At 41.3% G+C, this 12,917-nt stretch overlaps 1 protein-coding gene across 3 annotated transcripts in view; it reads right to left on the reverse strand.

Moving 5' to 3' along the window:
- The window catches only part of PDSS2 (decaprenyl diphosphate synthase subunit 2), a 127,156-nt gene that overhangs the window by 4,602 nt on the left and 109,637 nt on the right, over positions 1 to 12,917 (reverse strand). For all 3 annotated transcript variants that reach the window (XM_075145616.1, XM_075145617.1, XM_075145615.1), the window contains one exon: positions 10,096 to 10,131. In XM_075145616.1, coding sequence (XP_075001717.1) covers positions 10,096 to 10,131 — 36 coding nt within the window. The remainder of the gene's footprint in view (positions 1 to 10,095; positions 10,132 to 12,917) is intronic.

The raw sequence follows: 12,917 nt of genomic DNA on the forward strand, positions 1-12,917 counted from the left end.
TGCACTGTGCGCTGGAAAGGAACTTGCCCCAAGGCATAAATGCATTGCATAGCTAATTCAACACGTCTTCTAACGAATGGGAATCAGCCGTATACCACAAAGGCGGGGATAGGTGAGATGAGGTACGCTAGCAGCGTGAAAAGGTGTTTCTTCCCCCTTCCTTGAGGCACAACTTTGCGAAATGGTAGAACCCACACATCTTGAAGCAAACTCTACTGATTTGCTAAAGCTCATCAAAAAGGTTTAGCATACCTTGTAATACTCATGTAAGTATACATTGAGATGTAAACAGGAAAGAAAATAGCTCCTAAAAAGTCTTCAAACTGGTCAAAGATCAGAGGAGCTTAGCTTAAGCATATATGATTGCATATATGTACTATGATTTACTCCTAACACCAAAATCTGGAAAGAGGGAGAATTATAATGCAAGGACACAACCCATTTACGCGCTTGTCTTGTGTAAGCCTTCAGACACACGTAGTGCCTTGAAATCAAAACAATTGCAAAGCTTGTGTCAAACTATATGCAGAGGAATCACTATAAAAAAATCAGACTAATCCGCCCTTGAATCTTTCCAAGCAAAGTTCAAGGAACCTCAAAATGAGAAATACCTGCTCACATGGAAAGCTGCTTCCTTAGCTTTTCTGTTAGAGATCATCTTATGTAATGAACAATTTATAGTCCTTAAAAACTTACCTGTTTTATATTCCATTTGCAGAATCAGCTGGTTAACTCAAATAAGGATACACTGAGGCAAACCAGTCTGGATTAACCAGACTGCATGTTACCTCTATCTCAGCTGGGGTTGTAAAAGAAAAAAAAAAAAAAGAAAAGAAAAAAAAAAGAGAAAAGAGTACAAATTGGGCTTCTTGTAGTGGGATACTTATTAAAGAAATACAGGATATAACTCCATAGGAAACCAAGTTTCAGTAGCCCTGCTGTATGCCAAAAACCCTAATTTAAGCCTTTAGCTGTACTGTTAGTTGTATTACAGTTTTCACTCTCTCTCAATTTTTGAGCTTCAATGATTTTATGTAATGAACTTCACAAACTAAGTACAGAGAAAAAAAAAAATCAGTGTATCCAGTTTAGATGTATTATTTTTTAATTTCATTTGAATAGGAGCAGCTAATTTTTGAGGCAAATAAACAGAAAAGCAAAATGAACTGCTTTTATTTATTACTTTATAAACTTTAATTAAGTTACCTCATTAATTTCTTCTAAATAAAGGAATCTGGTCTTTTAGTCTCTACTTATCATTTTGTGCATCAAACATATTTCCACTTGTAGGAACAATTTCATCCATCATTAAAACACAACCTTCTTCAGAGTGGCATTCAATTAAAACTGAATACAAGTCAAAATACAGATTGCTTCGACACACTTTTCTCCAGTTGAACTGCTAGATACGCTGGAATACTGCATTTTAACTTTTAAGCTTTTGTTCAGATCACTGGCACTAAAGCCCTACTTCATTCTAAAGGTGCGAAGAATCTGAAAAAATCACTGACTGCATTTTGGTTATTTAAATTCAGCTCAAAGAATGGTCTTGCAATAGTGCAGCCAAGTTAAGACTCCGATGAGAACTGATGCACCCCCCCGCCCCCAACATACCAGCGCTGTTTTCCTTCAGCACATTCAGTTTTCCTCGATATATTCAGATATTGACCAGGCTTGACAGTTTTGCCTGGTACACATGAAGCTCTGAAGGTTGCTCTATGAATTTAAGAAAAAGCAACAGCAACATCATCATCTTCACAGTCTGGGAAAAAAGATGCCTGGCTGAGCACTGAGAACAGAACACATCAAGAGCCTTGTTCCATTCAGCCTGCTCTATCTGCGCTAAGCCCAGCCTCATCCATCTAACCTGCAACGAATTTATTTTCATTTCTTCTCCTCATTCCCTAGTCTTTGTCTGGAAGGAGGGATGGCTCTGATCAAGAGTTACAGAAAGAGCAGAAGAAAATAGATATGGAAAGGAAGGAAGTGCTGAGGGTTTCTCATTCTGAATGCTCTGAATACACACAGGAGGACAAACTGATGAGTGAGAGACTGGGCTCTATTTCTCCAGCTTCCTCCTTTCCTTCTCGTCATTTCCTTCTCTTCAGTCATCTTATACCAGCAAACCAAGAGGCGGAGAAAGGGACACTTTCTGAGCCGTTCCAACTTTAAGGCTGCTTTCCACTATGTCCCTCTGCACCCATACGCTCTAGGCATGTCCTGCCAATAAATGGTAACGAGCCATTGATTGTTCCTTGAAGATTGTGCCTTGGAAAAGTGATTGCCCCCTGGAAAGGAGAGTTTTATATCAGCACCTTGGTTTCAACCTTACATTTCTTAATCCTTCAGGAGACAACCAAAAGCCCCAAATAGTTGGGGCATTTTCCACTCAACCCTGAGGTTTGCTGGGCCAAGAACAGAACCAAAACCTAGAACAGCAGCCACTTTCTATGAAAAGGGGGATTTGGGTTCAAGACCTTGATCTCAGGACTGCTTCCATCTCTCATGTTAAAAGCTACTGGACAAAATAGAGGTGGTTTTGGAGCAATGGCCATGTAACCATATATAGTCCATTCATGGTTTTGGCCCTACATGTGGGAATAGAAGGATATTTACGGATGTGAACTTTACTTCTCTGTTCACCGACTTACCCTTCTAAGTCCACCATAAAATCAAAAGAGTATGCTTGTGTGTCCCATCTCTCTGCTTATGAGCTAGTAAGACGTTAAAACTAAAATTATTTCCTGCCATAGAGCATAAGTGAATAATAAAAAGAAAACCTGTGTTGTCTGGGTCATACCATATAAAAAATTGTAGTGAATTCGCATTCCTGCTCCTACTTTGTAGCATTAATATTTGGGTTTTTTTTATTAAGTATTTAGGCACATTCATAAGGGATATTCCACATTTGGATTAACAACCTTGATAGGGTCTACACGGCTTTTAGATTCTACTGATTTGTAACAAATATACAAAGACTAATGAAATGGGGATGGTGGTGGTGAATCTGAAAACCAACTGCTAGTTTCACATATAGTACTAAATGGTCATCCAACAAAAGTTGCCTCTAACCAGATTTGACAACATTCAACTAGATTCAAATGCGTGACCAACAGGCCAAGAGGTCCACATCCTGTTTTTCTGATATTTCAACTATACTCTTTTTCCTTCATAGTTATCTACATGCATATTTTTTCTTGAAGCAGTGTGTCCTTGCAGCAAAGATCATCAACCACTTCTTGGGCTGTGTTAACAAATGTATTCAGCAAGCAACTACTGCCCCCTATTTGGGGCTTGTGGGACCATGTCTGGAGTGCTGTGCCCAATTTTGGGCTTCCCACTAAGTGAAAGACATTGCCATACTGCAGCAAGTGCAGTGGGAGGCTACCCAGATGATATGGGGCTGGAGCAGCACATGGTCTACAAGGAAATGCTGGGAATTGCTTAGTTCAGCCTTAAGAAGATGTGCTGGTTTTGGCTGGGATAGAGTTAATTTTCTTCATAGTAGCTGGTATGGGGCTATGTTTTGGATTTGTGCTGGAAACAGTGTTGATAATACACGGATGTTTTCATTATTACTGAGCAGTGCTTACACAGAGTCAAGGCCTTTTCTGCTTCTCACACCACCCTACCAGCGAGTAGGCTGGGGGTGCACAAGAAGTTGGGAGGGGACACAGCTGGGACAGCTGACCCCAACTGACCAAAGGGATATTCCATACCATACGACGTCATGCTCAGCATATAAAGCTGGGGAAAGAAAAGGAAGGGGGGATGTTCAGAGTGATGGCGTTTGTCTTCCCAAGTCATCGTTATGCGTGATGGAGCCCTGCTTTCCTGGAGATGGCTGAACACCTGCCTGCCGATGGGAAGTAGTGAATGAATTCCTTGTTTTGCTTTGCTTGTGTGCGCGGCTTTTGCCTTACCTATTAAACTGTCTTTATCTCAACCCACAAGTTTTCTTACTTTTATCCTTCCAATTCCCACCCCCAATCCACCGGGAGGGAATGAGCGCGTTGGTGCTTAGTTGGTGCTTAGTTGCCGGGGTTAAACCATGACAGAAGAGAAGGCTGTTATTGCTGTCCCAACCACATCATGGGCATGAGCAGAGGAGTCAGAACTGGACTCTTCTCAGAGGTGTACGTGGAAGGGATAAGAGGCAACAGGCACAGGTTGCAGCATGGGAAATGCTGATTAGACCCAAGGAAATTCTTTTCCACTGGGAGGGAGGTCAAGCACTGGAACAGGTTGCTCAGGTCGGCTGACCAGACATGCCCCAGAAGTCCCTTCCAACTTAAATTATTGTATGATTCGGTGAATAAAGTAGAGTTCAAAGTACTATGTTTCCCAGTGTCTTTGTTTTAAAAAGGCAAAGAGAAAAATTCTCACCCATACCACAGCAGTTAAGTATTTGTCTTTCAGACCAATGGTTCTGGATTGCTGTTGGACAGAATGGCTTGTCTGAAGGCAGGGGGAGATCAAAGAGGCAAGCTAGGGACTGCTGGATTTTGGAGACTGAAGAATTAAAGGAGACAAAAACTAAGCAGGTGTTCAAGCACAAAGACAACTAACTTCATATTCTCTGCTGAGATATTTCTTCCTTATTTCCTAGTCAAAGGAAAGAAGATTCCTTTCAGATAGCTCTACCTGTAGGGAATAATAAATTCGGGGGCAGGGGAAGACTCCCTGAATATGTGATGAATATTTTGGCTGTATTAGACTTTATGTGCAAAGGGAGAATGAGAACACTGAAATTCTTAAATTTCTTTTTTTTTTACAATGGTCAAACTTAAGATTAATTATTTAAGTGATAAGATATCAACAAGTAACTTCAGAATTTTTTTGTTGTTTTAGAAGAATGATCCTAAACAGCTAAATTTCTTATATACTGAAATCTTCAAACATCATGCATTCTCTCTTGAAGTGAGCTAAAACATTCTACAAATCTGAAGTGCACAGTACTCACTGAAACAAAAAGAAACCTCAAAACACAAAGTTTAAATTGATCTGTGGCCAAGTGACTGAATAATGCTCTAAGTGTTTGCAGTGTTCTGCATTAGCTTTTCTAAATTTTTTTTCTCTTTTGTGGGAACACCATGCTCAATAAGCACTGATGTTTTAGACTGCTGAAATGTTACCTTGAAAAGGCACCAACATGTTCAAGCTGGTAGATCAACTTTGTCAAATTTTTCCTTTGTTTTTTAAGTACCGTGGAATGTCTCAGCATCCACTCTCACAGTTTTTATGGCTGGACACAGGGTTATGTTCTTCCTTCTCAAAATGGGCTGGACGATCATTTAAATGCATCATAATTTCATAAGATACATTTATTTTTAAAAAAAATCTTTGTTGGCTATAAATGACATGCCACTAGAAATTGAAGCAGTAAATGTATTTATCCAATATTTTCTTCGAAACTTTTTCTATATAAAAGGTAAAGAAATGCATCTTTGAAGGGCAAAAACACCCTGTAGAAACTTCTGTTAGTAGTACTACTCATCTGACAAACAGAAAAATTCTCTTTTTACTTGAAACTCAAAAACACCCCTCTAGGAAGAGACCAATCTGGAGAGAGTCACCCCCAGCAGTAGAGGAAAGATGGCCTGCTTACAGGGAACACTGCTACTCCAGCTGTTATGCAGTTCTTGTAGTACACTTTGCCAAAAAATTACAAGTCATCCCAAGACACTGATAGATTGTACAGACCCTTTAATATTTTAGAAGAGACACCAACTCCTCCTCCTCATGCCTTTCCGTGTCTTTCACAATGAACTGAACAAGGTCCACTAGCTTTTAAATCTAAACAATGGTAGATAAGTGATGCCTTTTTACCAAAAAGCATGACTTTCTTAAATCACATTAATGCAAACAGTGATTGTTAATTGTTATCTTAGCATAGACAAGCAATCAACTTGATATTTATGTTAAAAGATGTGATAGTTACTTGCTTTAATGAAACAAAAGTTGTGCTGGATTCTCACCCCAAAGAAGCCACAGAAAATACCCACTGATTAAAAACAAAGATGCAACTGATTTTTGGTACTGGATGTACACCTTGATAATTCAGATACGGTTAATTCCAACAAAGGAGAAAATTGCTTCTTCTGAATGGTTTTGGCTGCTTTTGTAATATTACTAGCACATCTAAAAAAAACCTATGTTCATTAAATCGCTGACTGTTCTCGGTTTTTAATATACATAACAAAAGGAACTAATGGCAGTGGCTGCTCCAAAACAAACAAGACAAATTTTCATGGAAAACCGCCACAGGTCATAAGCATCTACAAACAACAATCCTCTGTTTTTAACTCTTTGCTGCATTTCAGGAGCAAGAGAGTTAATAGTCCATGGCCTATAGTCCTATGACACATCTCATGATGAGTCCCTGGCATTTAAACAAACAGAACCACGGAACCACTGTCATTTACACCATGGGACTGGAAAACTGCTCTGCAGACAGCACTGCAGCAGGCCGAAGGCACTAACCCTGGTAGTCAATGGTGAGCTGGGGAAGGGGAGCCATGCGACTCTTGCTGACACAACTGGATGGCACTGTGTTATTGTTATTTATTAGTTGCATGACAGTAGGCTACCACTGAGAAATCTCCTTGTTTCCAAATGTGACCTTTCCCATTTTTCTTCTCTCTTTCCTACCATATGGGAAGTCAAGACATCACTGCCATGCAGTGCATGAATGGCTGGATCTACCACTCCTTGACTCATGCGAGTTCCAGTACTGTACAAAATCTGCTCCCTGTGTTAACGTCATGCACAGTGTTGCATATAGAAACCAACAAAGTATGTCACAACATACTATGGTGATGTACCGTATTTCCCTTGGCAGTTTGGATGAAAGGCCTCTATAACAGACAGCAGAACAAAGGGACAGGGGTACAGTAAAAAAAAAAAGTTTTGCTACATCCTTTTTCGCTTGGCTTAATTTATCTTTTCTGAATATTGCATTCAGAAAAACAACAAATCCTTGCAGTAGCATACTCATTGGCTGCAAAATACAGGATTTATTTCTTTATTTAGCCTTATCTTATAATTTTTCTAGAGCCTTGGTCAGAAAACAAGAATTATTCCTAGCTTACTCATTCCTGCTACTAGTTGTGCCTTTGTTACACTCATTTAACAAGTTTGTATAATGTCAAGCACCATTAAGGCCTTGACTTCGGTGGAGAGTTTTTAATCAATATTATAAAATAGTAACAATTAAATTGAGAATCTTAATTTGTTGTTTTAGAATTACACAGCTTATCTTGCATGCAAAGTAGATGTAAAATGATTTCAAAAAGTCTGAGATTTTTGCCAAAATCCCATATACAAATAAGGGTGACAGGAAACTTGCTGTTTCTTTCAGTGACATACATGAATTTTGTCCCTGACATATATTGGTACTTTCTATAAAACAGAGCTGAAACTACTTTTTCATCTCTGGAAAAGACTTTCAAAAAGACCACAATAATGGATCAATAATTTGTCTGGATGCAGTGTGATGGTGTAGGGAAAAAAAAAGTGAAACATTCAGATACTAATATGAGAAAATATATTCATAAACACAGACCTTAAAATAAGCCTTTTGTGATATCAAAGTCCTTCTGATAAAAAGATTGAGAAAAGCTGGCAGAAAAAAAAATACCAAAAAATTTTGCAGAACATAGTGACCTTATTGACATGACAGTCTCAGACCTAATTAAATTAATAGAAAGTATTTCACTTCTATATTTATGTCAGAGCCCTCACTAAATTTACTAGTCCTATCTAGGTATTTTTTTGTCACCAATTTAATATACCATTTTAATATAAGATGCCTCAAAAGAACAATTCAAAATTCTTGAGCAGTCTCAAAATTGAAATAAAATAAGACTTTTGCCTTTTAAGGAGGCATGTTAAATGGGTGGATCTCAATTTCTCAAATTTACCTTCATTCATTATTTTAATTGAAAGCCACAGCGAATAAGGCAAAATATTCAGGCTAAACAGCTAACAATTTTTGTATACGTGTATTTATGAATTCAACTAAAGCAACAACATTTTTATCTCAACTAAGTGGGACACTGAAGTTCATAATGAAAATGAAAAGAACAAAAATACTACAAATTTTCAGAAGTTCTACAGCTAGTTTTGGTGACCTTCCCTTTTACAAAATTAAAGAGGAGATATTTTGGAGACTCAATAAGAAACAAGCCCCTAAATTTGATTAGGAACGTTAAAGCAATTCTAGCAACTGAATAGAAAGATGAGAGGGGACCTTGATGCCGAGAAAAAAAGACTGAGCAACGTGCAAAACTGACTCTAGTGATGTAGAAATAAAGACAACACAGCAAAGGCCAAAAAGGAAATACTAATTTGTACTGCACAACATGCCTTCTAATTGGCTGTGTGCATGTACTGGCCAAGCTACTATGCGGGGGTGAGCTACAGGTTACTGGGTTCATTTAGCACGGATGTCACTAATGACCACTTTTATTTTAAATGAAGAAACACAGAAGAGAGGGACAGGACTTCATAGTTTTGAAACTGACTTCTACAAAAAACAAAGTTGGTTATTGTTTGAGTTCATAAAAACCATGGAGAATTTTTCACTATCATTACTAAACTCATAATATTTGTGCTTGTATAAGAGATGATTACCTGGAGCTAGTAAAATCACGTGCTTTCTGGCTGAAGTCAATTGCTCAAAATACAAAACTTGAAGGGCTTTTTCCCCTTCCTTACCTTTTATTCCAGTGCCCAAGTTGCCTAAGCACACTGTAAGTTTTTAAATTTCATGGGAAGGATCCAAAATATGAAATAATTTCAGTCAAAATACAGAATACACTGACAAATACTTAATTCAACAAAGCAATTTTAGATGCTTTTCACTCCCCCCTTCCCTGCCCTTTTTTTTTTTAAACTATGGAAATGACATTGGGCAGATCACAATTGTAACAATTAAAAGGAGAAAACCCATTCTGGACTTACAAAGGCAAGTAGCCTAGCTTAAACATTCATAGAAGTGTCTCACATACTCAGACATATTTGAAGAAGAAGAAATTTAGTGCTCTCAGTGGTGATTTAGAAAGTCACAGTTGTATCAGTTTTCTTCTATTGTAGAAAAAAACTAAAAGCACAATGATTTTAAATAGCAAGCTAAGGTTGAGATCCTTTTTATATTCTAAGAGGAAGGAAGGACAGAGAGCTTTTTAAATAATCCAAATTACAAATTTTCTTAAAACAGAATAATTATAATAAAAGTCTGACCTGTACTTGTGTGTTAGCCTTCCATACTAGCAGCAATCAGTCATAGCTGCCACACTCTTCAGGCCCCAATTCAAGAAGCAATTCTCAATCATGAATATGGCATATATTATTTCCCATTAATGCTGGAGATAACTAATTGGACCCTCATGATCTACTTAAGACTCAGAACAAGTCAGGCTCGTACTCGGTAAGCAAGTTGGGGACACAATGTCATCTTCTGTCTCCACCACAAGCACGCTGTGCTCCAGTATTTAACCAGGGGAACCTTCTCAGCCATCCCCTGCAGCTCTCTTTGAGCTTTACGGTGTCCCAGCTAATTTCAGTAGATAAACTAGTTAGTTCAGGTCTGCCTTTACTACAGAATAGTCCCAGTAACAAATACAGTGGTGACTTAGCTAAAAGTTGTAATGGGGACTGGAAGAAACACGAATTATTATAAAACATGTGTATGTATATTTTCTAATAGACGGCATGGCATTAAGGTGAGATTAAAAAAAAAGTAACAGCATACTCTATCAATATATAGAGACCACCGATGGGAGCTAACCTGCAAATGACTGCAGAAAAAGAAGACTGCAAAAGCCATCAGAAGCCTGGTTTCAAAACCAAGTTTGGGGAAGTAAATGGGATAAATAATGGCAAAAATGATTATTAAATAGCTTACAGTACAGCTGACTATTACTGGCTTTTTAAAATCAAGAAATTGCACAAGCCATTCTCTCTTCCTCTGTATAGATATGCACAAATTATAACCTGACTTTAGTAAGGAAGTTTCTCTCAACTGTCAAGAATATCCTTGAAAATATTATAAAAAACATTAAAAATAATGAGATTTAAATGTAATTTACCAACCTTCTTGTAGTCCATTATATTTCCTTTTCCTTGTGCCTTAAAGAGAAAGAGAGATTTTATATAAGACATTACATACTACAAACTAGAGTTGCAAGAATAAAGAATGCAATTAAAAGAGCTACTACTATAAACATAACCGACCTTCTTTAGGAATCTGATACAGAAAAACCTACAATACAACCAAATCATAGAATCATAGAATCGTAGAATCATTAAGGTTGGAAAAGACCTCTAAGATCATCGAGTCCAACCGTCAACCCAACACACCATGCCCACTACACCACATCCCTAAGCGCCTCATCTACACGTCTTTTAAATACTTTCAGGGATGGTGACTCCACCACTTCCCTGGGCAGCCTGTTCCAAGGCCTGACCACTCTTTCAGTAAAGAAATTTCTCCTAATGTCCAAACTAAACCTCCCTTGGTGCAACTTGAGGTCATTTCCTCTCGTCCTATCACTAGTTACTTGGGAGAAGAGACCAACACCCACCTCGCTACAACCTCCCTTCAAGGTAGTTATAGAGCGCGATGAGGTCTCCCCTCAGCCTCCTCTTCTCCAGGCTAAACAACCCCAGTTCCCTCAGCCGCTCCTCATAAGACTTGTGCTCCAGGCCCTTCACCAGCTTCATGGCCCTTCTCTGGACATGCTCCAGCACCTCCATGTCCTTCTTGTAGTGAGGGGCCCAAAACTGAACACAGTATTCAAGGTGCGGCCTCACCAGTGCCGAGTACAAGGGCACGATCACCTCCCTGCTCCTGCTGGCCACACTATTTCTGATACAGGCCAGGATGCCATTGGCCACCTTGGCCACCTGGGCACACTGCCGGCTCATGTTCAGCCGGTTGTCAACCAGCACCCCCAGGTCCTTTTCCTCTGGGCAGCTTTCCAGCCACTCTTCCCCAAGCCTGTAGCGTTGCCTGGGGTTGTTGTGACCCAAGTGCAGGACCCGGCACTTGGCCTTGTTGAACCTCATACAGTTGCCTCGGCCCATTGATCCAGCCTGTCCAGGTCCCTCTGCAGAGCCTTCCTGCCCTCCAGCAGATCAACACTCCCGCCCAGCTTGGTGTCGTCTGCAAACTTACTGAGGGAGCACTCGATCCCCTCGTCCAGATCATTGATGAAGATATTGAACAGGACCGGCCCCAGTACTGAGCCCTGGGGAACACCGCTCGTGACCGGCCGCCAGCTGGATTTAACTCCATTGACCACAACTCTCTGGGCTCGGCCGTCCAGCCAGTTTTTTACCCAGCGAAGAGTGCACCTGTCTAGGCCGTGAGCCGCCAGCTTCTCTAGGAGAATGCTGTGGGAGACAGTGTCAAAGGCTTTACTGAAGTCCAAGTAGACCACATCCACTGCCTTTCCCTCATCCACGAGGCGGGTCACCTGGTCATAGAAGGAGATCAGGTTGGTCAAGCAGGACCTGCCTTCCATGAACCCGTGCTGGCTGGGCCTGATCCCCTGGTTGTCCTGGACATGGCTCGTGAGTGCCCTCAAAACGAACCGCTCCATGATCTTCCCCGGCACCGAGGTCAGGCTGACCGGCCTGTAGTTCCCCGGATCCTCCTTCTGGCCCTTCTTGTAGATGGGAGTCACATTGGCAAGCCTCCAGCCGTCCGGGACCTCCGCAGTTAACCAGGACTGCTGGTAAATGATGGAGAGCGGCTCGGCAAGCTCCTCCGCCAGCTCCCTCAGTACCCTCGGGTGGATCCCATCCGGCCCCATAGACTTGTGAACGTCCAGGTGGCATAGCAGGTCGTTAACTGCTTCCTCTTGGATTATGGGGGGTTTATCCTGCTCGTCATCCCTGTCTTCCAGCTCAGGGGGCTGAGTACCCTGAGGATAACTGCTCTGACTATTAAAGACTGAGGCAAAGACGGCATTAAGTACCTCAGCCTTATCCTCGTCCTTGGTGGCAACATTCCCCCCCGCATCCAATAGAGGATGGAGATTCTCCTTGGCTCTCCTTTTGTCATTAATATACTTGTAAAAGCATTTTTTGTTGTCTCTCATAACAGTGGCCAGGCTGAGTTCTAGCTGGGCTTTTGCCTTTCTAATTTCTACTCTGCACAACCTAACGCAATCCCTGTACTCTCCTTGAGTTGCCTGCCCCTTCTTCCAAAGGTGATCAGCCAGAGCTCCCCGTTCAGCCAGGCCGGTCGTCTTCCCCGCCCGTTCTTCTTGTGGCACATGGGGACAGCCCGCTCCTGCGCCTTTGAGACTTCCTTCTTGAAGAACGTCCAGCCTTCCTGGACCCCTTTGCCCTTCAGGACTGTCTCCCAAGGGACCCTCTCTACCAGTGTCCTAAGCAGGCCAAAGTCCGCCCTCCGGAAGTCCATGGTAGCGGTTTTGCTGGCCCCCCTCTTTACTTCACTAAGTATCGAGAACTCTACCATTTCATGGTCGCTAAGCCCAAGCCGGCCTCCGACCACCACATCTCCCACCAGCCCTTCTCTGTTTGTGAGCAGCAGGTCAAGCGAGGCACCTCCCCTAGTGGGCTCGCTTACCAGCTGCCTCAGGAAGTTATCCTCCACACACTCCAGGAACCTCCTCGACTGTTTCCTCTCTGCCTCTGTTTCCTCCTCTGTATTTCCAGCAGACATCCGGAAAGTTGAAGTCCCCCACGAGAACAAGGGCTAGCGAATGTGAGACTTCTGCGAGCCTCTGGTAGAATATTTCGTCTGCGTCCTCGTCCTGGCTAGGTGGTCTATAACAGACTCCCAGCAGGATATCTGCCTTGTTGGCCTTCCCCCTCATCCTTACCCACAAGCACTCGACCTCATCATCACTATCATTGAGCTCCAGACAGTCAAAGCACTCCCT

The sequence above is a fragment of the Calonectris borealis genome, chromosome 3 (assembly GCF_964195595.1).
Source record: "Calonectris borealis chromosome 3, bCalBor7.hap1.2, whole genome shotgun sequence".
Taxonomy (NCBI): Eukaryota; Metazoa; Chordata; class Aves; order Procellariiformes; family Procellariidae; genus Calonectris; species Calonectris borealis.